At 37.6% G+C, this 27,669-nt stretch overlaps 1 protein-coding gene across 1 annotated transcript in view; it reads right to left on the bottom strand.

Annotated features, from left to right (window-relative positions):
- Positions 1 to 119: 119 nt before the first annotated feature.
- Positions 120 to 27,669, bottom strand: part of LOC104406102 (laminin subunit alpha-2-like) — a gene marked incomplete at its 5' end in the record, with an annotated part of 129,938 nt that continues 102,388 nt past the window's right edge. Inside the window, 11 exons of the mRNA XM_010014993.1 lie at positions 120 to 348; positions 1,240 to 1,326; positions 4,725 to 4,849; positions 5,502 to 5,636; positions 8,856 to 8,973; positions 14,303 to 14,442; positions 14,632 to 14,820; positions 15,590 to 15,769; positions 18,115 to 18,258; positions 21,752 to 21,988; positions 24,523 to 24,659. Of these exons, the coding sequence (XP_010013295.1) occupies positions 120 to 348; positions 1,240 to 1,326; positions 4,725 to 4,849; positions 5,502 to 5,636; positions 8,856 to 8,973; positions 14,303 to 14,442; positions 14,632 to 14,820; positions 15,590 to 15,769; positions 18,115 to 18,258; positions 21,752 to 21,988; positions 24,523 to 24,659 (1,721 nt within the window). The remainder of the gene's footprint in view (positions 349 to 1,239; positions 1,327 to 4,724; positions 4,850 to 5,501; positions 5,637 to 8,855; positions 8,974 to 14,302; positions 14,443 to 14,631; positions 14,821 to 15,589; positions 15,770 to 18,114; positions 18,259 to 21,751; positions 21,989 to 24,522; positions 24,660 to 27,669) is intronic.

Below are 27,669 nucleotides of genomic sequence, written 5' to 3'. Positions count from 1 at the left end.
GGGGGGGAAGGACCAGAACGCTGAAGTAGTAAGAAACCTGGCAGAAATATTTTCAAAGAAACTCACAGAACTGACTGATGCATATGCAGGGTTGAATTTCTCAAGTATGACAAACACAATCAAAAAGTATCCAAAATGATATCAGTATACGTACAAATGCATTTCATGCCATCACGCGCATGCCGATGTTCACAGCCAGCACACTTCCACCCTGTGAATCCAGGCTTGCAAGTGCACTGTCCAGTGACAGGATCACAGGGGACAGGCAGGGAACCATATCGATCACACTCACATTCCTGGCAGGAGCCTCCTGGAGTTTGTGGATTTCCCATGTAGCCAGGGGAACATCTAGACATTGCAAATACAAAACCAGGTTTGGCCAACTGAGCAGCACAGTGTATGACAATGAATAATTGGCAAGATTGGAAACAAAATGCATACGAACATTCATTCACGAACCGTTAAAAAAACGTTCATGACTCACTATGCATTCGTAGAGGGAGAAATATTACAAATTGTCCAACAAAGTGATAATAGCTTTTAACCAGGACATGGAACAGTCTGGATGGAAGAAGTATGCAAAAGTGATTCTATACCCCTAACAGTTTTCAATTAAACTGGTATTATACCCTGACAGAAAAGTTTCTACATTAGCAATATTTGGTCTATAGACCCTTATTTTCCCGCTTTTGGACACTTCTGTTATGCATTAGAAGTGAAATCACATAGTAGACACTTGCTAATTTTGATCAGCTTTAATCCCAGAGTGTTGCTATGGATGGGACAACTGCTGTTTAAATTATTAATTTAGAATTTCATCATTAATATGCTTATATGTAAGTGCCTTTCACAGTCAGTGCTCATGAGGACACAATAGTCACTACAACAAAGAGTATGAGTGACATCAAGACACATTATAAACACAGGACCTAATTTTAGTTGAATTTTATATTTTTCAATTTAACTTCTCAGGGCCAAGGGCTAAAAAACCAAAAACCCCAAACCTACAAATCAGAAAGACTAGTACAATATCTATGATATAATTAACACTGATTATCAATTTACAGTGGGTGTACAATTGCCTATTATGGCTGAGTTTTAACAACATATAAAGAGGAAGTAACTTATCCGAAGGCATGTAATTAAACATCAGTAAACACATGTTTATAGTATTGAAGGACATTGTTCTCCATGTCTTCCCTGCTTTTCATTGTCCCTCTTTTTTTCCATTCACCCTACCTTTCACAATACTGGCCTTCATATCCAGGTGGGCATGCAGTACACCGGTAATCACTAGGTCCTTCCGCAACACAAGAAGGGCTAAAACTAAAACAAAGGCAAATAAAAAACTGTTTCCACTCTATTGCATCATTTCACTCAGCTGTGCAGAAGGCCCCATGGTGAACTCCGCTCAGTGTAAATGACAGTATTTTATCTGAATAGAAACATCTGTGGGAGATCCCTTCTTTCTATTAAGAATTTTGTGAATGCCTTGCTATGGTACTGGCACACCTCAGACAAATTCTAGCAGGGCCATATCAGAGGGAATGGAGTCATAGAAGAGATTAGATTATTTTTACTACGTCATGACATAGATGGATAACTTGTGACTGCAGTTTGTACCTATGGGAACTGTGCAAAGTAGCATGTTGCTGGAATATTAGTATAGTAAGTGCCTGCACAGACAGTTAAAACAAACAAAAAGGGTAGGTAGAGGAAAAGAAACACAAGTAAATAGTGTAATACTGTAAAAACTTTCAACTCTTCGTGGAAGAAGAACCAGAAAAGCAGAGAGGTGGTTAATGGTGAGCCCAGATATCCTTCTTGGTACACTACAATCAGCATCTTACTCTAACTTGCTTATAAAGCATTAAATCAAGTGCTCAAACGAGTATATAAAATTACACCTTTGCAAAAAAATGTAAACAAATTGATCTGTTACTCATGAACTCATTATCTAACACATTTTCAACTCTATAAAAATAGATCCACACCCTTAGGAAAAGCATTTTATTTTTATTTTTTTTAAACTCATCATGTTTGAAGCTGATTGTGCAGGAGTATAAAGACAGTATCTAAAACCTTAGTGGAGTTTCGCAAAATTTAATAAATAACAACTACTAGCCTACAGAGAGGGACTCTTCATCAGGGACTGTAGCGATAGGACAAAGGGTAATTAGTTCAAACTTAAACAGGGGAAGTTCAGGTTAGATATAAGGAAGAAGTTCTTTACTGTGAGAGTGGTAAGGCACAGGAACAGGTTGCCCAAAGAAGTGGTAAATGCTCCATCCCTGGCAATGTCCAAGGCCAGGTTGGACAGGGCCTTGGGTGACACGGTCTAGTGTGAGGCATCCCAGCCCATGGCACGGGGGTTGGAACTAGATGACCTGAAGGTCCTTTCTAAGCCAAACCATCCCATGATTCTGTAAAATTGCCATTCACAAATATCAGCATGTCAGTCATGACATAATAAGCTAATGAGATAGCTCATTACCTGTCTGCATTTTATGCAGATTATGGTTATTTGACTACCATAAAATAGCTGTAAGTAATTAGATCTTTTTTCCTTAATAGTATCTTGAAGAGCTTTCACTAAGCTGCACAACACACAAATCCAAGGTGCGATTGTTTTCCACCTAATTCTTTAGCTTTATGTAATGGATCTATCCCACCTAGGCCTATCCATCTAAAAGGCATGTAGTCTAAGTGCTAAATTCAAGCATCCTCTATCAGTAGTGGAAAATGAAGATGCACAGACAGGCATAATTTGACATATATTTGAAATATTTCTTCCCCTGCCCTCTCTCCAGTGGTGGTTTCCTTCAGTCTTAACATCTACAGTTGTCTGTCCCTGAATTTACTATACAGGTATTGATTACTTGAGCTAACAGAAGTAGAAATCCCCTCCATGACATCTAGTGACATCTGAGTTAAGCTCTGTAAAACTCAAGCAATTCTGTTTCTGAACATGCTCAGATCTGACTCCTCTCTTGACAGCACAAAGAAACTGGAAAACTACCTTAGGATAAAGCGTATTTACTAATTTCAGACTAGGTGTTATTCACTTATCTTCTATAAATTGTTTTGAACAAAAAAATCCTCATGATCACTTTTATGTGAGCATGACACAAACGGCCCTAACAACATCTGCAGGCATGCAAGCCTTGTGGCTGCATGAGGCACTGGCGCTTTGTCTGCTTCCCTTTCTCAGGCAGCTCAGGATTTTGAATGCACTCCCAGGACACGTGTTACCTAGAGCCCACACCTTTCTCAACTGTGAAGCACTTCAGTGACATGCACTTCCTGTGTTTTACGTTAGCTTTTAGATAAGGTACTGAAGTGATTTCTGGAGCACATTGTGGAGAATATATCTGCATTCTTGTAGCAGGGTGCCATGACCACCCAGGTGAAGAGTCCTGATCACTTTCTGATCTGACACCTGCATTTTCAGACAACCAAAGGTTTTTAAGTCTCTCCTCCCCCTTTTAAGCCCCTCCCAAAAAATACGATCAAATGACATTTTCAGCACTTCCTACAGCCAGTTAGTAACAGAAAAAGTTTTTTCCAGTGTATCTGCTTGATGTGCAAAACTCATAAGCTTGGTCAATCTTGTTCTTTGCAACTTGCATGTCCTTTGTTAATACTAGCAGGTAGAACACACAATAAGGTAATCACAGAAAACATTCATGGAAAAGGGTACACTCAGAAAAACTTTTGGTTAAGACCATGTTATAACTTTCTGAGAAAAAGTGTATTTCTTTAAGCCCCTTTTATAATTGTTTTGTTGTTCTCAGTGTAGTATTTATGTGGTTTGGAAGTCTTCCTAAAAACACGCCGTGGATGAAAGATCATGATGTGTTTAGCTACTTATATCTGAGAAAGGGATTCTCTCCTTCAAAACAAACCTCATACCACACCAGAACGATAAAATGAAGAAAGAAGAAAAAAAAAAAACAAACAACAACACCAACCCCAAAAACCCCCAAACCAAAACTAGCTGAAATACTCAGTAAAACATCCTTAAGGTCAGACAAAGTACAGAAAAATGTTCTTAAGGAACACTTCTAACCTTTCAAGAGAACAATCATGAAACACAAACCTTTTCAGAACATACTACAGTATGATGCCAAATATCATTAAGAGCTTCTCAGCAAAACAACAAACAAATCTCAAGTGCTAAAGTATTATCTGTTGGGAACGTGCGGAGACATTGTGGCAAGGCTCATTAGCATAAAGCAACCAATAAAATTTACGCTGCAATAACTATATTGCTTTTAAATTATTCTATCTTTCACAAATTGCCTTAAACTCATGTAACATTAAATAAGGAATCAATAAATTCCACAGTGGAGCAAGAAAGGCACTGTAACGCATTTATACCAACATAATATATGAGCACAAGACTTTTTACAGCTCCCTGGTGGCTATATTGTACTTGAGTTCTGCTCTAGCTTCATTTGTGAGAATACCTTTATAACAAACATTCATTATCTGTTGAGTATTGCATTTTCTAGCACTTATTAATTTATTCATCACAAATTAGCAAGGGAGCAATTTCCAACTTTTAAAGGAAGATCAATTAGCAAAAGTAGATATGAAGCTTTTTAGTATGGCTTCCATGGTGCACTTCTCCTGTAGCCATCTGAAAAAAGAATACAGTGAGCCCAAAACAAAGTTCTTGCATGCTGGAAAGGTAATTTTGTGTCATGAGTTTGCTTACTTACTTGTTAGTAGAACTGCGTAGTGGGCAAGCACAAGGCTTACAGTCACCGGGAGACCCTTGGACAATGCCGTAAAATCCCAATGCACATCTCTCACAGTGCTGACCAGCAGTATTGTGCTGACAATTCTGCAGAGGAAGGAGACAGAATTAAAGTTGTATTTGCTAATTACAAGACAGCAGATAACATTTTGTTCCCAGCCACAGGGATTCAAATTTACTTCAATTCGTAATTCCTCTCCCTGGTATGATTCACAGTGGGACTGCTCCCTTTAAGCATCTATCAAATGACTGCTGATTTATATATGGGTTTACAGGGAGAAAGAATGGAGGCCTGTAGCTAGCCAGATGTATCCTACAGAATTTCTTATCTAATTCACCCTTCCTTCCCTCCTTTGTTCCAGCTGCTGAAGCAGGAGAAATAATTACAATTCAATCTTACTCTATCAGGTCGTGTGTCTTATTACCTATAAGGGCAGTGCTGTGTTTATTGCACAATACTTGGTACACTGCCTCTTTCGTTTGCAGGTACCTGGCCTTTATTTTTACACAAATAGTAGTCCTGAGGGAAAAAAGCACTGCATAATCTGAACTCTAAAATCTCAGAATGGAAAACTTTAAACGTAGATGGTTTGCTTTTATGAACCTTCTCGAAGTTTGACAATTCAGAAATTAAGCAAATTGGAGTAAAATATTGCCCTCTTTTTTTTCTAGACCAGTTACACAACTTATGAATTTTACATTACGTTAAACCTAGTCCATAAATTCAGGAATGCAATACCTGACAAATTGATGTTTCAGAGTCACACATAGTACTGTGCCCATGACATTGACACACAACACAGGCGCCTAAGGGCTGAGCAGGTGTCCTTCCCGCAGGTGGAGATGGAAGCCTATAAAATCCTGGAGAGCATGACTGCAGTAAAAAGGATGCAGGAGAAAACAGATCATTACAGAGCAGACCGAGTATGGAGAGCATTGCAAGCTCATCTTTCCAATCACCAGTTTTTACAAGTTGTGAAAAGAGCCTGACAGGCTTCCAGCTGTGTTACAAACAATATACAGTACTTTACAGATAACAAGAGCCAGCCCTAATTGGAAACATTGCTGAAAAATCCCTGGAGCACTCCACTGGCACAAGGCTTTTCAGATTACAGTTTGAGAGACCTTTCATTCAGATGCAGAACACCTCACTGTTCTAAGCATCACTCCTTTCATTTCTTTAAGAATAAGGTTTGTTTTAGAGATAAATCTTTTGCATGGACTGTGTAAAGCAAGCATAATGATTCTGTTTCCTTTGCTTTTGGTGAGTTTTTCAGGTTTGACAAGCTAATATCTGCCTACGTACTGCCTGATGGGTAACAAGCAAAAGCTGAATGATAATCAAGGGAATGGCTGCAAGGTCACATTATTTATAGCTATATAATTTAAATAACATAAAAATACAGAATTCACATCTTGAGACTATCAGTCCCCAGTAAAGTTTATCTATCAGTAAGTCTCCCTTACCCCAGCTTGGCAATAAAATTCTGAGAACAACCCAAAAATTACTATCGAAGCTGACACATGCAAAATCAAGCACCTGATCTGTATTTCAGGCTTATTATGCAAATCTATGAAAGTGTTTACATAGCTCCCAGAAAGACACAGCTATGGCAGCATACAAATACAAACAGAACCATTTTGATAGTTCCAACCATGTGGGTAAGTGGACACAGACAAGTCACTCGCCCTATATGTAAGTCCCACCACATAGTGGTGTTAGGAGCCTATGAAGGCTGCCTGATGAGGTCATTCCCTACTGTTGACCACAGCTGCTGCTTTTTGGAAAGAATGGGAATAGTATGTTTTTCACCCAGTAATAACATGGATGCAAAATATAATAAAATCTGGAGTAAGTAACTTTTCATGATCAAAAGCAGGATTCTTCTGTCAAGCCCTAGCTGACATGCTAGATTCTACTCATACAACACCACTGTGACAGTTTTATGATCATTGCCAAGACCTCCAGGAGTCTAAAACACAAACACAATTATTTTCTTTAGAATCACAGAGAAAGTAATCTAACTCACTTCTGCTTTTCCTCTTTTATTTTAACTTAGACTATATTAAGATCCCTGAAGCACAGACACAGTCTTTCTGCTTTTTCATGGTTTATGAAGAATTCCAATTTAGATAAACAATCTCAAATGAAAGTAATCTTGTTTCTTACTACAATTTCCTACTTTTTCCCTCCCCCTCCATCCTAACAAAAGTCCTTGTCCAAACATGGTACAAACAACAGCTTTACAAATTCTGAGGGACTTTAGGATGGGGTATGAATATGTGGTATATCCTCAAGCAAATCTGATCTCTGACTGTTTTTTTCTGATATGCTATTGACACTGTTCTCACCTATTTTGATCTAAGCATTTCTGAGATGAAACAGAGCACAGACAAAAGATGAAGCAGACTACATTTTTCATTACTAGTTTGGAAGTTTTTCAGAGGTAGCCATTAGTAAAACTCCCATCACTGTTTTCTATGGCTGCTACTGAATTAAGAAAAAGGATATAAATGTCACTCCTAGTAAAAACTGCTGTGCACATAGTCATCACAATGCAATTACAGGATAAATCATGAAATAGATACACTATATCCTGCTAGCATTTGCTTAAAAAATGCCTGGGTATCAGATGCTTTTTTCTCCTGCTAAAATTAAATAAACCTTCACAGAATGCACATAACCTTCACTGAGCACACTAAAAATAAACTAAGTTATGAGCATGTGAAGAACACACAATTAGGCATGAAGTATGAAGGTTGCAACTGAGACATTTATTCCAGCCCCTGGTGGGTGTGAATTAAAATAAAGTTCAAATTACATTATCATATATTTTCCTTCGAAAATGCAATTTGTTATAGTAATTTAAAAAAAAAGTAAAAATCTGTACTTCTGAGCAAATGCTGGAGTTCATAGATTTCTCACATTCAGGTGTATGCTCTTCATGAAATAGTGTTCAAATAAAATTACTTAATTCACTTCCTTGCACAGATTTCCTATGAACTCACAGTTTGTGTTTCATTTGCTGTGTAACGCAATCCTGTATAACACCTGAAGGGAGCAGAGTTCTCGCAGATAACAGGGCATCTTCCCTTTCACGTACTCACTCCAAATTTTCTCCTACTGCTAGGTTGGGGGAACCCTTTACAAGATCACACTTAGAATGCCTGGAGGATTTGCAGAATACTCAAGGTGTTGTTCCCTGCTACCCCCACCTAGCAATTACCAAGGCATTTGGAATTGCTAGTGCTGCTTAAAAATGAAAACATGGTGTTTTTCACACAGAAAGACTGCCAGCCTCACCATCAAGAGCATAGAAAGGCAAAAATATTAACTTCTGCAGACAACGTATTGCATCTTAAACAGTTTCCCTGGTACCTATCATAAGATCCATTTTACAAAAGCATACAAGTCAGCTGATTCTCTATAAAACCTGGGTAATTTTGAGACATTCAATCTTCAGCATGAAAATATTTACATAAGTAAAAAAATAAATATAACGCCTGTATAAGGAGCACCAAGCTCACTTTGTTGACCAACACCAAGAAATTTACCAAACTTCAACAGTTCAAGACACAGAGGTTTCCTGTATTTTTCTCTACAGATTTTATGAATTGCAGTAATGACAAATTAATGCACATTGTTCAGTCTTTTGGAAGATAAGATATTGTAACTGTATTGTGTATTATGGTCTCACCATAACACAAGAACATATCACAATCTGTTGTAATTACAATCTGTAATATCATTACAATAGTATTATGCCCTTATCTGTCCAAAAAGACTTGATCAGTCAGCATCAGCCACACAATTCAGCCTCAGAGATGCTGAGAGTAAAGCTCACTTTCATGTATTCTAAGTATTTGAGTCATTGCCATGGTTTTAGTGGCTTATTTGCCTAAAGCAAAAAAAAAAAAAAAAAAGTGCAAAAGTGCTTAAATTCCTTGTGAGAGAGATACCTGAGAGAGAAAGAATAATAGTAAACTAAGAGAGAGTTGTTGCCAGTTAAATGAATTGATACTCTTATCACACCTTATTAATCAATGGACCAAAGAAGGTACTAGAAGACCAGAAGTCAGGATAGTACTGTACCTCACAAGATAAGCCAGTATAACCCAACGGGCAGTTACATTTCTCAATCAAGTAAGCCTGAGGAGTCATCCCAGATACAGCACCTCCTTCAGCAACTTCCATCGAGATCTCAGAAATCCTGGAGAGGGAAAAAAAAAAATAATAAAAAGAGTAGGCAATTCAAATGAAGATTAATCAAGCACTAGCTCAGTCCCAGCTAGTCCACAATCAGCTGGCATGGAAACAAAAACAGTCTTACTTGGCTGTTTGTAGGCTTCTTGATCAATGCCTGACAAACAGCACTTTTTTTCCCTCTCCTAAGGAAACAAGAAAGATACCACTACCTCCAGTCTCATTTTCTATATCCAGGCAATAGTATAATTAACTTTTCTCTCCTGTTTGATTCTCTCTTTTTTTTTATTTTAATTTCTTTTCAGCCAAACTATTAACAAAAACTCGTATCTGATTCTTCATTTGGAGGGACTCATTAAGAAATTGAAGTGACGTATTAAATGAAGTTCCAGTTTATGATTCTCAGAGGTATGGTAATAAAATTGTTCACTAAATGAGCTTTTAATGAGGCAACTATTTAAAAAAATAAAATTAAATCTATCCTCAGCAACTAAAGCAACTTAACAAGCTCTAGAGCAGACTTCAAAGACATTGGACATTTGCCTTTTTACCAGGAATTTTAAGGTGTGTAGTCAGATATATGTTTTTGGGTGTGGGTTTTGTTGTATTTTTTTTTCTTTCTTTTTTTTTCCTTAGGAATAATGTAGACACATAAGCAGTTTAAAGCAAACAAGAAATACCGCTACAGAAGCATCTGCTAGTATCAGAAAGGGATATGTTTTATGGTAGAGTTTCTGACATCTTAACTGTCCAAACATTTATTCAATTACATTAATACTAATATTCTTGCCTCCCAACCACTCCTTGTCTTCACAGCACGCACGCTGACCTGCCAAATAGGGTTGAATGTATCATGGACAAAGACACTCAACATAATATCTAATGAAATACACTTAATCCTAATACACCACAATGTGGTTCTTTTAACTTACTTCTTTATTTTGGGGGTTTGTTAGTTTGTTTAAATGAATGCTATGATCTGGAACCCTTTACTGTCTTTGAGAAACAAGAAGGATAGAATAGCGTAAATTTTAAAGGTTCAAGGTAAGAGAAAATGTCAAACAACGTGTGACTAACTAGTTGAATAAATGTCCGTAATGCTGCTAGAGTCTATTCATTAAGTGTCTGCGAATAGCGATAATGCAGAGGAGCTCACAGAACTGCTCATCTCCTCCTCATGCTCATAGTCTATCTACTGCCAAACCTCGTAACTGAGTGGCTGAGTGAGGCTTTTCTGCACGTTGGCATATGGGCACCAGTGTCGGGATGACTGTAGGAAATACAAACACCTACTGCTGAACTAGATGAGACTTTTATGATTGAGCTTAGGTGGGCAGACCCATACCTCTTGATACCTTGTGTCAATGCAAAATCCCTAAATAACCTAGTAAATTAAACCCCGTTCTTACTACCTGAACAAAGGGATTCAGTGGACCAGGGAAATTGAACAAAAAAAAACCAAGCAAACAAAGCCAGGTCAAAACAGAAGACTGAAAATGAAGAGAGCAAAACCATTCAGATCTGTCAATGTAAACTTACATTGAAATCTCTGCACACTTAATGGAAAAACAAAATGAAATCTGCCTCCCCATCATCTTCAAGGCTGAGGCAATGGTCTGTATGCTGCAAAAAACCTCTTTGCAGTCAGAAAGCTGTATTTACATAATAATATACTCTGGGACCACAAAGTTACCTGTTGTTAGTGTGCAAATGTTACTTAAAGAAGGTCAGGCTTGGTTGATTCCTGGAACATGTCTAATAGACAGCAGTCAAACAACTGCTACCTGATCAGTGTCAGTGATATTGAAATAATTTACAGTCAAATTGAAAGCATACTTCCAATTCAAACTAATTTATTATCATAGCCCAGTTGCCTAAAAAGCAAAACAAAATCTAATAAAAGAAATGTTTCAATTTAGAGCAGCAAATGTGAAAATGAGGGCAACAAAATGAACAATATAGGAGAAAAATGCTTGGCTTTGGATTCTGAGCAGAAACCTCTAAATCACTAGTAATGCTGCAGCTTTGAAGCAGAAACAACATTAGCACTGCTGCTAAACTATGTAGCTAAAACAGTGCTAACAGTAGAACTAGGCTATTTTTGTTTCCAACTGCTGCCATTGCTTTGACTTCATTTTAAAATGCTTTTCCTGTATTTTATCACTTACCCGCAGCTTTTAAAATCTGCAATCGAAGTTAAAGCACTATTAAAAACTTTAAAATATTTTAAAATACTTCATATATAATATTTTCCTCCTCCCATCCACAGTTTATTTTGCTTTATGCTTTTCAGCAGGTAGAAAGAGAAGCTTTAGTACTTTAGAACAGAGCCCATATTCAGAAAGCATGAGACACTATTTAAACAAATGCTTTATTGTAAGTCACTTAACTCTAACCTATGTTTAAAGTTGAGCATAAATATTGTCTTTCAGAGGGTCTCAGCCTATTTTTAATAAAAGCCTTCAATTCTTACGCAAGCTAATATTCCACTAACCTTTAAAAACATTTTGGGGGATTTATTTTGTGGTCTTAAGCAAAAGTTCCTCTGAAATCATTCAAGGTGCTAACTTGAAAAAAATAATAATGTATTCCTGATGTTTATTTTCTACTTAAAGTTTTTGATGTCATGTGAGGAATGTTACCTGTGTAATTAGACAGATCGTAAAAATCTGCGGAAACATAACCACCTCCAAAATCAAACATGATACTATATGCAAGGTCATGACTTCAGATCAACAGTTACAAGAAAGACCAGTTGAATTCTGCTAAGTCCTGCTGTCATACAGAACATCCGTTCTGAAATGCGATGCTGTAAAAACCTAATCTGGTTCCTTAACTGCCATGCTGCAAACCTGCTGTGAAACTGAAGTCTTCCTCTGTTCTATGTTTCATTACGAGGTAGCCTTGATAAAATGGTGGTGTATTACAATGCAGGTGTAGTTCAGTCACACTGCATCTCAGAACAAAATCATGAAAATTGATGTTTATTTTTATAACTTTGCTTATGATGCAGACCTGATTTTTGCTTCCACAGCTGGACTAGGATCTGTAGTGCATAAAGGGAAGAGAAGGGAGAAGCACAAACAAAATATAGATATGCTTCTCAAATTTTCCATGTTAGAGTTACTTTCATAACTCATTTCATGGGAATTCCCTGCGCTTGTAATACGATATCCTAAATGGACAATGTCAAAAATAAATGAAACCAATGTTAAACATTTATGGCATCTGTTGTTAGTATTTAGCATCTTGCCACTGCAAGCTGGATGAATGCTTTTCTGTAAATAATACACTTTAAATGGAGACAATATCAGCAACAATTAATATGATTTCTGTCATACAAGGCTGCAAAGTTGCGTAATATTTGCCCCTACTATTCACCCACCAGCTCCAAAGGCCATGTTCTTATAGACCTATTTGTAACTTCAAAATCTAGAAATAATTTAGCCTATCACTTTTATGACAGACTCATTAAAAGGACCTCTGAAGACCTTTGGATTTTATCTCCAATTATTACTGTGTACTTGCTAATAAATTTTGCTTGCAAAAGATACTGTAAATCCAGTATTAAAAATGTTTAGGAATAGTCTATGTAATCTGTTCCAGAACTATTTTACCCCCAGGAATTTTTTCTCATTTCTAATGTGAATTTTTCCTGCTGAAGTTTAAGCTCATTTCTTTTTTGACTTATACCAGGGCAATAGAGAACTGATTTTTTTCTTTATCTTTATGACAACATTTTATGAACAATTTGTAGTTTCTAAATAAATCTGGTTGTCTGCATCTTCTTTTACAGGTCATGTTTTCCAACCTGTGATAATGTTCACTGATATCCTTTACACACTAATACTTTTTTCTTGAATTCCAGTATCCAGAACTTGATGCTTTGACTTCACTAGTGTTGGGTGGAAGGAAAAGATTAATTTTTTAAACTTTGCAGGCTGTATCTGTTTAAACATGCAGCTAGAATATTAGCATTTCTCAACAAGAATGTAATTACTGAATCATGCTCACGTAGTGATATGTTGTAAACAACAGACCCGTCTTTGAAGAATAGGTAACTAAGTAATTGTTCCTTGTCTGTTCAATTGACTACTTATTTCAAAATGTAAAATCTTATAATTGACCTTTAAATTGCAGCAGATTTTCTGTATTATTTCTCTCATCTTGCTGTCTGATATCCCATTCAATTTTAGTAAGCATTATCTTTATTACAACGTCTAACTTATTAATGAATAAACTGAATAGAAAATGATGAGTGTATCTGTGCCTAATATACTGGATTAAGTAGTGTGTCATTTTTGACTTTTTTACAGAATCACAGAAAGGCTAAGGTTGGAAGGGACCATGGAGGTCATTTAGTCCAACTTCCCTGCTCAAGCAGGGTCACCTAGAGCACATTACTCAGGACTGTGTCCAGATGGCTCTTGAATATTTCCAGGAAGGAGACAACGTCTCTGGGCAACCTATTCCAATGCTTAGTCACCCTCACAGTAAAGAAGTTCTTCCTCATGTTCAGGTGGAACTTCCTGTGTCCAAGAAGAGCCTGTTGACATGTCATCACTTGACACCACCAAGAAGAGATTGGCCCCATCCTTGTGACACCCTCCCTTCAGATATTGCTATACACTGATCAGATACCCCGGACCCTTCTCTTCTCTTCTCTATGCTGAACAGGCCCTTTCTCATAAGAAAGATGCTCCAGACCCTTAATGATCCTAGCAGCCCTTCACTGAACTTGCTCCAGGACCTACATGTCTCTCTTGTACTGGATAGCCCAGTACTGGACACAGTACTGCAGGTGAGGCTAAGAGGGAGGATTACCTCCCTCAACTTGCTGGCAATGCTTTTCTTGATGCAGTTCATGTGGGCCTTCTTGCCCACAGGGGCACATGGCTGGCTCATAGACAACTTTTTGTCCACTAGGACCCTCATGTTCTTCTCTGCAGAGCTACTGACCAGCATCTCTCATTTCCCGCTTGCAAAAGAAAATTTCTTCATATGCTAACATCTGTATTTAATTATAGCAGCATGTTTTCATAAAGTAGACATTCATACAAAAAATACTCCGGGTTTGTTACAGGATACATGTTCTTACATGTGTTTCCTACTCTAGGATCCTGAAAATAAAGACTTCACTTGCCTATTGTGATTTAAATTTTCTAGTCAATAAAATTTCCCTCTCCTGCATCTTCCGCTATGCTGAATGCCAACTCCTTCTCAGCAACTGCTTATAGCTGATGTTATGAATAAAAATACTGCTCAGAATAGCTGAGAGCTCTATCAGGTTATCTGTGACTACTGCATTATTTCAGACCACTGCATGAAATAGTTACCTGCTCTGCCTCATGATATTGCCATGAGTAGCCTTAATAAGAATGTAATGAACATCATACAACACATTCAGGAAGTCTTCCCGGGATACAGGTCTACTTGGTCTTGATTCATCTCCATAATATTTCCAGGTGAAATCTGCCTGGGACACAGTCCTGTTGGTACCTGGGTCATCATGATAATATTCCCAGGGCAGAGTGTTTCTGATTCTTTGGTCATCACCATAATATCCCCATTCATGCTGAAAGACAGCAATACAAAACCAGATTAACAGCAATATTACAAAGAACCAGGCACAAGTTCTGAGGAAAAAAGCAGATGGAAATATTACCTCTGTCATCTCTATCTCATGCCTTGTCAGCTGCCCGATCAGAGGGGCAGCCATATGTCGGACAATGATCCTTGTATTGGTAGGAGGCCCACCTCTTATGATGACTTGTGGGTAGTAAGTAGTAAAACCTGTCTCTTCTCGTGCTTCAAAGTAGATTGCGTATTTCAGTTTCCCTCCATAAGTGGTCAGCTAACAAAGTACAAAAAGAAATCTCATTTTCAGTTAGCTAAAAATAAATTCCAGGGCATATGTAGGAGCTAGATACACTCTGCACCTGTGAGCAGTCTGATGAATGTGCATATGGTAGAAAATAGCAGTACATGATTGTGGAACTCTATGGGGATAAGGGCTGTGTTCAAAAATACCCATCAGCAAAATGTTATTGTACTACACTAAAACCAAAATGTTATCCATTTCTTTATATGTGCCTTAGTGCTCTACAAGGTTTATGTTTAGAGAAAGAAACATCTAGACTTTCCCAAGCCAAACCAAGAAACACCAAAAGTGCAAAATAAATTGTCACAGAAGTATACAAAAATATCCAAAAGGAGGGTTATTTCAATCATTTTCTCCTGTGCATCTTACAAAGATCTGGCATTTTTTTATTTAAAATGGACAGAAAGATAAAGCTACGAGAGTTATATGAAATTAATACAGCTTAATTTTTCAAATACCATTTTTATGAGAGGATAGATCCTGTGAAAAAATATTACAGGTTACTGTCTATAAAAAATATTTGTTTTAAAATAGTGTTTATGTTACACACTTACGAATTTCCATTATAATGCAGCACGCAATTTTAAATAATGGAGTGGCATTTCTTTTCTTTTGAAGTACCTCCCACTGTGTGATGATATGTTTATTGGAAGGGAAAATAACATTGTAAAATACAAATAGAAGATGAAAAAAACTCAAAAAACCCCAAAGATGTAATTATTCAGTGGAGTTTTATGTTTACCTTTTGACCCTCAAACTGCTCTGGAAGTCTCCAGTAAACAGGTTCTGACCGTAAATCCCGCATCACCGCTTCTATATTTGCTACTATTTCAGGAGGCTGGAATGCAATTCCTGAAAGAGTGCTGCGCTGAAGCTTTTCATCTACCAGTGGCAGAATCATTTGCTCTGGTTTCAAGGTCACCTATGCATATTCAAAAAAAGCAAGAAAAAAAATCAAGTCTAGTTTTCCCCATGAAGTGTCACTCTTTAAATTGGAACTCTTAAAAATAATTATTTCTAGTTAATTTTATTTCACATCATGAGCAATTTGTCACAAAACAGACTTACTGCTCCTTCAGGTATACATAGTGATAATGATGACTTCCCCCTCCAGCCCTTTGCACCTTGTCCTCATGTTAACAAAGAATGTACTAGCACTGGTTAAAATAGTTTCATCAGCAACTGATACCATGAATTTTATTAAAGTGACTTTCATATCACTGTTTCAGTCTCAGGCCTCTTCTCTTTAAACTGTAAGAAATGTACCTTAGGAAGACGCAAACTTCTCACTAACACTTGTACATCACTGGGGCTCAAGAACAGAGTGCCTAACTCCTTGGTACTTTCACTCAATATTCAGGCTAAGAGTTCTTCAGACAATATGCAGAGAGTGAGGGCCCAGAGTTTCTCTAAATTCAGATTTAATGAAAAATATAAGGATGCCACTTAGATGTTTATAACTGTCTTAGACTTGTTGAAAGAGTTGCTATAGAAATAGACTCTCATATAGAAATAATTATTTTGATCAAAAACTGTAATAAGAGTCTTAGTAATTCTGTGAAGATGAAAACATCACAGGAAGTGTGTGAACAAATGCAAACGGCTGGTATCAAAATTGCTTTCTCTCAAAGACTGAGGAAAACGAAGAAAACAAATGCAGTCATATCTGTAACAGTCATCCAATCAACAGGCTGTTCACAAGATAGGGATCAAATTATGAGGAATCATCCGAGCCCTGCACTGTACTTTAAATTTGGTATTTCAATTTACAGCAGCATCTATGGGCTGATTAGGAAGCATTCCTAATATTGCCATCCCTGAGTGAGAGTTCATATCATAACTATATTCTACTGTTTACTACTTTAGACATCAAGAAAGTACTCTACGCATTTGAATTTCAGATCAGCCTTGCGTTATGGTCACATAGGAGAGGGTTTGCTGGCTTAAACATGTCTAATGCCATTTAATGCACCTGAGAGTATCTGAAATAGCCATCTGCAGCTGGCAGAACCCTGCCTCAGTTTGCAACTCTGAATCAATTCTGAAAAAGATTACAGTACCAAAACCTAAATGACACATGGACATACACTTGTTTAGATATAAGCATAAATATTAATCAAGAGACACAAAATAATCAGGAGGTTTAAACTATGTTTCTGCTTTTTGCTGCCACATAGGTCAAAGCAAAATTTTCCAGAACTGTTGCTGTCATGGAACTTGATTATATTTTACAACTTGTCAGTTTTTTACAGCCTTTCATCTCCAGCCTACCAGCATATGATGGACAAAACTGAAATAATGAGAAAAACTGTGTCAGATCATGATAAATCCCTCCATCCAGTGGGAAGGGAAAGAGGTGCACCTTGATTTCAGCCTAAAGTATCCTTATCCAACTGATGCTTGTGCATGACAAGTCAGGGGCTTTGGCTGGTTTGCATTTGAAGATGTTCCCTCTATGCTCGACATACTTTCCAGCAGTGATATGACTGACCATATGCGGGGGCTGAACTAGCTGTTTCCCATCAGAAATAGCTCCTCCAAAATGTAACTGAGGAGCTGGCACAGCAGCAACGGTAAGCAGTAGTCTCAATGTGTGGTTTGTGCTTGTTTTACAGATAAACAGAGAGACCCACTCTACCTAATTTGTCAGTACAGCATAGGTCTGAAGGTCCTCTTCTACAAAAAGATGGAGAGCTCTTTCTTTGCTCTGATGGATTATACTTTCCCACTCTTGGACTTATATGAGCTTCAATAAGCTTTTTTCTTTTTTTTATTTATGAAGAAACAAAACAAAACAAACCCAACCAAATGAAAACCCCCAAACTACAAAACCCCAAACAAGATAGCAACAACAGTGAAAATTAACAGACTACTTGAACCATGAGAAATCTATGCTGGACAGCAAGCTCCTGTGACCCTTGAATACACCTGGGTAAACCGTGTCATATACCAGAGATTATATTAAAATGCACTGGAAAGCATAATTTCCCCACATGACTAGCTTGCCCTTTCCTGGCTTTTAATAGCTTTACTTTGGCTTGATGTCAGTTATCCTATCACTGTTTTTCTTACCTACTTATTTACTTTTAATGCCTTTGCCCTGATTGTCTAATGGAACATACTGCACTCTCCACTTCTCAAAGTATATAGAGGAAAATGATTGCCTAAATGTTTGGCCATTTTCTAGCTGCCTCTCAGTGCCTGACTAAAAGATGCCAGCAGGAAACAAAATTATCGCATTACATGGCTCAGCAGTTTCCTACTCACCCACATGCGGATCAGCCCCTTTGCCTCACTGCACTGTGTGGTCAGGCCAAAGCAATAGCAATTGCTGCAACCAAGAGGGTTTCTGGCAGAGAGACCAAATGTACCAGATTTGCACCTGTCACAGTGGACACCTTCCACATTAACCTGGAAAAGAGAGAGCATTAAAAACCATATAAAACAAAAAAGAAGACAAGCTTTGTTTTGAGGTAGTAATAAGAAAACCATACAGTACTGACAGGGTGCAGAAAAAAAGTAACAGTAAGCATAACAAAATATTCAAGGAGCTTTCTGGCTTCTTATCGTGTGTGTATGCAAACATACACAATTAATGTAATTGAGGCATTTCCATTTGAATCCACTCAGAGCTACCGCTCTGAGCAATGGATGCTAGCTTCAAACTGACAGTTCTAAGCACAGTAAAATCAAGTGGCACTTTGGGCATGACATGCTCAATAACCGATTGATAAGATAAGAAAAAATACGTCCTTCTGAAATTGCCAGGGTTAATCAAGCCTTTTGTGCAACAGGAATTAGCTTTGACAAGTTAGAATGTCTGAGGTACAGTACTAAATGTTCTTGCTGAGGAACATATTTTAATGGAAATATTGTAGAAAAAAGCTTTACCCTCTTTGTGATTGTTTTCCACATCATTGAACAGTATTAACAAGGCTGAAATGTTTCAGCGTTGTAATGTCAATGCTTTTATTTTCATTTTTTAATTAGTCCAAATAAAAAGCTATACCAGATAGAGCCAGATACACAATAATTTATGCATAGCCTTTTAAAACCATTTTCATACTGAGACCAAGGTATTTAAAAGAAATCACCAATATGAAAGCACTGGTTGGCTTTTCCTCAACACCCCTCCCCCCTTCTTTTTTTTTTTTTTTTCTTGAGAGTAATGTGAAGAAGTCAATCTAAAAAACAAATTCAACTTTCTGGATGTTATACAGGAAAGCAATAAATCCCCATGGATTTACCATTTTTTAACCCTCATTTTCACATGTAACCATGTAAATCTCTCAGCAATTGTGCCTACACTGTATTTAGCTTAGATTTTGCTGCTTTTTGTCAGAGCTGACAAAGGGGCTCCTGAGCCTTTGAAAGCTCATTTCTGCAGCTGTAACAGCAGGCTTAAATGGGAACTATTACCATTTTATAAAAATCTAGCTTCCTCAAAATATAAGTCTTTCAAGAAAGTTACACAAAAAGTTAACAACCCTAGATTTAAATTCGACTTCAGGTTTAAATTCTGGACAAAGAAAAAATCTGCTGACTTAATTCAGTATTACTCGTCCATTTTCTGTCATAAATTGTGAATTTTACTTGCTTTGCATTTTGTTTCATGTAAATTTCAGCTTCTTATGGTTAATCGTCAGCTAAACATATACTGTTATATATATACTGTCACAGAAACAGAGAAGTAACTATTTTAGTTTTAAAATTCTAAACAAAGAAACATTTCTACAGATCTATTTAAATATGCCATAAACCCAATTCTTCCTACTTAGTGCTTATAAGAGCTACAAGAAAGACAGTGTCATACTGGATGTAAGCCAGAAAAGGGGCACTTAGACGGTTAAAGGGGTTGGAGCACATCATGTTTCAGGAGGGGCTAAAAGAATTGAGATACTTCTATTTTTCCATTTCGGGACACATAACACTGAGTTTTACTCAGTGTATGTGATAAACTCAGTTAATCTTATGATTAACTTATGATCTCACCATTAAATGGATCAGTATTTGTAAAATAGAATGATGTTTTCTGTTCAAATACACCAGAAAAATGGGAGAGTGGTCAAGAAGTTTACACAAAGAGCTTGTGAAATGCCCATCCTTGGAAGTACGGCCTCAGCAATGTCTTTCAAACAATATGCCAGACCTCCACAGGTCTCTTTCAAACTAATTTGTTCTACAATTCCTCCACTGAGTCTATCCCTTAAATACCAAATGAAGTGACTGGTGCCTATTTAACAAAAGAATTACCTGGCAATTTAATAATTTCAATTCATCCTTCTGCTTTACTGGCTTTTTGTGTCAATACAGTCCCTAAAAGAAGAAGAATGAATCAAAATCAAAGAAGGAATCTCCAGAGGTCACTTTTAAAAACCTCCTCCTTGAAGCAGGACTATCACCAATACTAGATCAGGATACCCATGCCTCTTCCTAGCCAATTCTTGAAAACTTCCAAGAATGGGGATTTCACAACCTTTCTGGATAATCTGTTCCGGTGCTGCCTAACTCTCCTAGTGATTTTTTTTTTTTTTCCTAATATCCAACCCAAAATTCCCAAGCTGCCATTTGAAGCTATTGTCCCTTGTCACATCTTTTGCTACTATCAGCAGGGACTTGACTCTATCAACTACTCTTTGAAGCGGCTATAGGCTGCAACTGCATTTTCTCATAGTCTGTTTTTTTGCAGACTAAAAAAGCCAATCTCTCTAAGTATATCCTTACAAATCTACTTAGCTCTTACAAAGAGCTCTAAGTCTCTTCGTAGCCCTTCTCTGGAACCTCTCCAGTTTCTCAACAACACTCTTCAATCAGGTACTAAAACTGGATGCCACTTCCAAGTGCTGTCTTACCAGCACTGAGTAGAGGAGAATAAAGACTTTCCTCTGCTGGTCATGTTCTTCACAATGTCCTGTATTCTGCAGCTGCATTGGCCAGTATGATCAATGCATTCAGCTCAATAGGCAGTTTGCCTTATTTACAATAAAAGTACATTGGCTATATTCAGTTTGCCATTCCCATACACGCTTTTTAGCAGGATTTCCACTCTGCCTTTTTCTTTCCAAACTGTACTGATTCTTGAGGTCATTCCACTCCAATTCATGACCTTTCTATTTTCCCAATCATCAAGCTTTTCAAGGACCCTCTAGACTGTAGTTCTATTGTTCAGCATGTCAACCTCTACCTCCGTCAAATCAGCCATCTTCTCAAAGTTGCTGATGGTGAATTTCACCATCTGTGTCACTGATGAAGGTATTGGCTCCAGGGTATTGGCTCTGGGATACTCTGCTTGCTAGCTACCAACTGCATGTCAAATTATCAATTATTGCCCTTTAAGCCCAGCAATCCAGCCAATCTTCAAACCACCTAAGTATGCCATTCTTTCAAGAACAGTTCCAATAAGAATGCTGTAGGTGATGATGCCAAAAGTCTTTGCTTTAGTGATCCTGAATTGTATCTGGTCTACTCGGAAGAACATTTACTTTTGCAGTGAATTCTACTCTTAAAATGATTGTTATTGACTCCCTTCAAGTAATGTTGTATAAAGAAGTAGCACTGTGACATACTGTTATTGCTAAGGTGTTTGCTTTTAATTTGACAAACATCTGAACAAGAATTGTTTTGAATGAGGCTAAATTTGCAACAGTTCTGTAAGAACAGGAAGAAATACTAAGTGAGAAGAGAGCCTAAGAGCCTGGCAACTGTTAGCGTGTGAAAAAGCAACTGATAAGCACTTAAGTCTTTCTTTATGTTACAGTCCTCCCACAGTAGTTAGCAAATACACTATGAAAACCAGTGAGATTTGTCTGCATGTGTTGTTGGAACAGGCAAGAACAAATGTCAGTGAATTTTGGAATAAACTTCTCAGCAGTTTAAGATCAGCTTGCAACCTTCATTGTCCTACCTTGCAGCTGCACTGGCCAGTATGATCAATGCATGAGCACTTCCCCAGCTCTGTATCACAGCTCTGTGGATTGGTCCCTGCCAGGAAGCACTGACAAGCAACACATTGTGGATAATTCCAGAAACCCAACCTGCACTCAGTGCATTTATCCCCAGAGAATTCAGGGCGGCAGAAGCAACATCCTGTATTTAAGTCACACTGAGTACTCAGGGCTCCAACAAGGCTGCAGTCACAGGGCTAAAAAGAAGAGAAACAAGGAGAAAATTGCAATTGTGGTTCTGGAAAAAAACCAAAACCAACCCAAAACACCAAAACCGAAACAAAAAACCAACACCCTCCCCCAAAATCCAAACTCAACAAAAAAGCATCTCACCTCTCTCAAGTATCTAAGTGCAGCAGTGAATTTCCACTGCCTGAAAGTAACATATCTGAATTACATAGCTAGGCATTTACATTTATTCATCAAGGGCCAAGCAATTATGCTAAATATATTTACAACACTGTGGCTGGGTTTTTGTTAAATGGATATTACTTATCACTGATAAATTAGGCACTGAAATCAAATAAATCTAAAAGAGTCGAGGACACTTAAATACTTCAGGGCCAAAATTAACTTGAAAACTGTAAGTGCTCTCTAAAAAGTGCTTTCTATGTAAATCCTCTGCAGGACATGTTCAGACCACTTTGATAAAACTGGAATTGCTCAGGGGCAGTGGTCCCAGTGGCATCTAGTTCAACCTTTATTACTTATCCATTCAACTGGTAACTATTCTTTGTATCTTCATACTGTAGACAGTAACTTTCTTCATACAAACAGGACCCTTAGATTACAGCAATTTATATGATAAGGGATAGAGATTTAGTCATATGGTGTACTGGGAAGTAAACTCGCTCACAGAATGAGACTTGTGCAGGCAGGCAAGGATAGAAATAGGTGATTTTCCAGGGAATGATGAATGTAGATGATGAATATAGAAGTAAGCAGCAGGGAAAGCTGTAGGCTTCCAAAGAACAGAAGAATCCCTCAGTGCTATTACTGTGACTGTACTGCAGAGTTAGCACAGGACATTTGCTGTGATCACTGGCGTGACCAGAATCTCGTACAGAGAAGTTCAGCTTGCAGAAGCAAACTCAGTGCCAGTAGTGCAGGTTACCACAGTAACTGGCATGGATAGACTTGCTAAAATTAAGGACACAAAGCTGAAATAGAGGAGGAAAATGTGGATTCAGTTTCTAAGCAGAACTGTTTATTATATGAATATTTACCACACCTTTCTTCTGATCTGAAAAAGCTATTTATAAAGAAGGTGATTATGTGCAGGAAACAGTCAAATTCAGTCTTTACTGAATGCCACAGAAACTATTTAACTACTGGTTAAATGTCTGACTGCTAGACTACTACCTAACCTAAGAAATAAAGCCTGTCAGAAAAAATCTTATTCTAGAAGATGCATTTGAACATAAAGCTTAGAAGACAAATTGTTTGCTACATACTGAAATAGCTTGGTGTGCAATATCAAAACCTAAATTACAATCTGATGTTATGTTTGTTTTGTGACCAAGCAGTTTTGTGCAATGCTTTCTATCCCCCTGAGTTACAACATCCCTGGAAATCTACAAAGAGCACAAGCAGCAGATTCACATCTCACTTTACAGAAATTAGCTGCAAGATACTGAAAGAGATGTGGGCCGATAGATCATTATTAATTTAGATGGTGCCATGGAACTGTCACACTAATGCGCTCATATAAAAGACAATCAGAGAATATACTCCAGAGCTCAAACAGAGGTCTTCAACCTCATTAGGCTGGTTTCAGAAGCCAAGAGTCTATATCACAGCAGCACAGCAGAGGTTTCACAAGGGGAGTTTTCCATACATACAAAAAAGAAATCATTCTCAATAATTGGTTTGCAGCCTGAGCTACATGACAAACAGCCTTTTAAGAAAAAGCATTAATGGTGTATGACCATGTTCAGACAAGACACAGTTTTCTGGAGTAATTGCATCAGTACAATAAGACCCTCATCATCAAAAAGAAGAGCAGAGAGAAGGCAGCATTTGAACTTCACACAATATTCACTGTCACCAGTTTGTCAACCTTAACCGAATACTGCTCTTCTTAACTCAAGGGTAGGACATTAACAACAGCTTTCATGGACTCTGACATACTCTCATTGTTTCCCTATTTCTTCTCCCCTTTTCCCTTCAGAGTTTTTAACTGTGTCAAATATTGGAACACAGAGTATTTGAAGGCTAATGAGAAGGTTTATTTCCCCTTAAGAGCATAGGAAGAAAGTGCATTTTACAGCTAAGGTGGCTGATTCTTTTCTTCTCTCTTCCATATGTTTTAAACAAAAGTTGAAGCTCTTCTCAGGTAAGCTTCAAGTACAAATTCCCAGTGGTATCACAATTAGGGCCAAAGTAAATTTGTTCTGCAAAGGCACTGTCAATTACCTGTAACTACACATCTATATACATTGTACAATACTGTGGTAATCTCCTCAATCACAATAAAGGCTCAAGTAGGCCACTGAGTCAGTGTGACAGCAGTATAAACAGGGTGTTTGGTGTCGCAGGCTGCATACCTGAGACAGAGGACCTGTAGTGCTCGGTTACAGATTGCCAACATCTACACCACAGTCTGACACCAAAAGTCGCAATGCAAAGGCGAACCATGATTTACAAACTTAAAATTGTGTTCCAGCAATAAATTACTGGTTTTGTGCCATGGAAAAGAGGTAACGCACAGAGACAAAATAGATTCACTCACCTTGCAGCCACTGACAATGTTATGGCCCCAGTGATTTGGTGCACATTTGTCACACATCTCTCCAACAGTATTGGGAGGGCAGATACAACGGCCACTGGTGGGATCACAGTTATTACCAAAACGTGAACAATCACAGGCTTCATGTGAGACAATAAAAAATAAAGCAGAGGAAAAGTTAACCCTTTATGTAACAGCTGGAGAGCAGACCCTAATGGGGTTAGGATCATCCCACCACTGGACACAGTGGGGCAGAAAAGGTAGGGTAAACCCAGAGAAACCAAAACCAGGAGCAATGCAACACTGGTTAACTGAGATTGAAGTAATTGCAATGAGAACAGAATAGGAAAAATAAAGGCACTGGCTGTGGAAGTGCAGACACCTCTGAGTTGGCATACCCATGTGACATACCTGTGAGAGAATTGCTGTACAATTCCTGGGCCCAGGCTGTCCTGTGCAAGAAGCCACCTGAGTGCTACTGAGCCCTCTACACAGGGAGCCTGTAGTGTATTTAACCTCTTCCACTAACCTGAGCCAACATCCTGAAATTTCTTCTGATGTAAACAGACTTTTCTTAATGAGCAAAATTGGTGTTTCGGCTGCTTTTTCCCATTCTATTCCTGATTTCAGATTACATGTATTCTGCCTTGGGAAGACATCAACAATGTGCCTCCTCACAGGAAACTGGGATTCTTTGCAGATTTTATTCAATTAAAAATACTTTGGTTTTGGAAGTGGTCTTTGCTTTTAAAACATTATTGAATGAAGAACTCATTGATGGCAAATGCAGATTCAAGTTATGTAAATGATAAGTAGTCATGGGGCACAAGGCAACACCTGATTGCTTGGAGGAGCAGAACTGGTGCATGGTTATTCATGTACCCTATCAACATTACCCCTGAGGTCAGAGCAAAAGCATCATAAGCAAACTACAACCGCCTAAGTGATAATCTGTTTCTTGGGGTGTTTATAGAGCAGTGTAACATAACATTCATTACTGAGGGTTGCATTTATGTTCACTGCCGTTACTGCATGAAATACTTCAATTCGGACTAAAACAAGAAAATGCAGTGTGCAAAGACAGAGCTCCTATCTATACTTCAGGTAAAAAGTGATCTTTATTTTTCCCCATCAATGCTTTCAAAATAAGGTAACTGATGCAAAGAAGACAGTAAGTTTTGCCTCCCTTATGCCAGGAATAAGACATTTTGCATGCTACATAAAATTGTTTTGACACACTGTGGCTTGAAGATGTTTTAGAATACATCTCTCACTGGGAGACTGAGGCTTTTGGATGTGAGGGCTCCCCCATGGACTTCCAGTTCTTACACAAAATTGGTTCAAAAAGCACGAAGAGGAAGAAAGTGATACCACCAATATTTTTTGCATTTTTACCTATATCGTTATTAAAAAAACCCAAAACCAAACAAAACATATTTGTTGGAAGAAATACTGAAATAGAAACCTCTTTTGTATCTTTGCTGCTAGAACATCAACAATAACTGATTATGCTTTATAGTGTTGTTTTTTTTTTTTAAGACTTCGTGTATTTTTACTGCAGAAGTATAAAAATCAAATTATACACCTTTTGGATAAATGCTAGATAAAAGATGTCCAATATTTTATTTGATACTTAACTGTCACTATAGAATACAGTCTCTGTGCGCTTCCTAGCATGATTTGATATACTTTTATTAAATTTCTGATTTTTTTCTGTGATTCATAATTTAATTCCTTTTTTTTTTTTTTTTTTTGTCATTTGGAGGAATACTTAAAAAGCTGACTAAAAATGACTGGGGAAAAAACCAATATTTTGAAAACTGAATTCCTCTCCATCTGTTGTATTAACTTTGGAATTTTTAAAATTCTGAATTTTCTAAACATCTTTAGCTGTTGCAGTTATTTAAAATATTTGATGACCACAGGCAGATACTTTTCTGCCCATTTGGATTTATACTACTTCCCCATTTCATCACTGTTCCTTAAACTATTATTTCAAGTTCGTCAAGATAGTTAAAATTTTAATGTGAAATCTTGTTACCTGCCCTCACATTTTCCTTCCCCAACTGTATGAAATTAACATTTTGTAGTATTTCATAATAGTGATGTGCTTTTAAACTGTGAAATGTTAGAATAAGAAACCAATCATGAAGAGAAACTATTGTTCTTTTTCTGTTGTATATGTACTAAGGGCTTTAGGACTACAGTTATCATTTGCATTTTATTTCAGTTCTCTCATCAATGAGCCTATTAACCTATTATCTTTCCCTTTTCCAAGGTGCCAAAGTGTTTGCACTTTTCAAGGCAGTAAGCATTTTGTGAGCCCTTCCTTCCCATGGGAAAAAACACCATATAGAGTAATGTTTTCAAATATGATCAAAAACCCAGCCTGGCTCAAGATTTATCAACACTACAAGGTGAAATTGAACTTTGCTGCACAGATGTGGGTCTTCAGGCCTCAGTGCTCCATCCATAAAAAAAGGGAGCAGAAAAAGGCAGAGAGATAAGCTTGCTATCCCTGCTGCCATTCTGAATGGGAAAGGAGGAAGAATAGCACACTGGGCATGGTGATTTCTGCTTCTGAAAAGAATATGGTTTATGCCTGAAGAATAATAGCAGCAATACCCTTGGCTTTATAGCACTCTGCCACCAGCAAAAAATGCTGAGAAGCTATCGCCATGCAGGAATCCCAGCAGCCAGCCACACTAGACAACCCTCTACATCTCCCATGACCACACCTAAATGAGCATATGAGACTTTAAAAATATAGTTCGATTAGCAAAGATGGGCATTTCCCTGTGAAAAGACCTATCGATTTGGTTCTTTTCAATGTCAGTACTACTTTAAGGGCAGGAAGCATTGCTATCAGTGTTTGACCTAATGTCCAAAAAGACAAAACATAAATGTAAAGAAGTGGCTGAATATATTTATATCTGACGCTAGAGTTTCAGCATCTGGAAAAGCATACTTTTCATGTATTTACACAAGACACATAGCAGAAAATTTATCTGAAGATCTTGTTGTACACAAAAAGTATACAAGTAAGCAAGATCCTAAATATTGCTGTATAGAAATCTAATAAAAGAGGATCAACCATGTAAGGACAGCAAAAAGGTTTGGGATAAAAGCAGAAGAAAAGGACGCTTCCCC

This window comes from Nestor notabilis, unplaced genomic scaffold, assembly GCF_000696875.1.
Source record: "Nestor notabilis isolate BGI_N333 unplaced genomic scaffold, ASM69687v1 scaffold5860, whole genome shotgun sequence".
Lineage (NCBI taxonomy): Eukaryota > Metazoa > Chordata > Aves > Psittaciformes > Psittacidae > Nestor > Nestor notabilis.
Note: the sequence above shows the minus strand (reverse complement) of the source record. Positions and strands in the feature narration are given on the sequence as shown.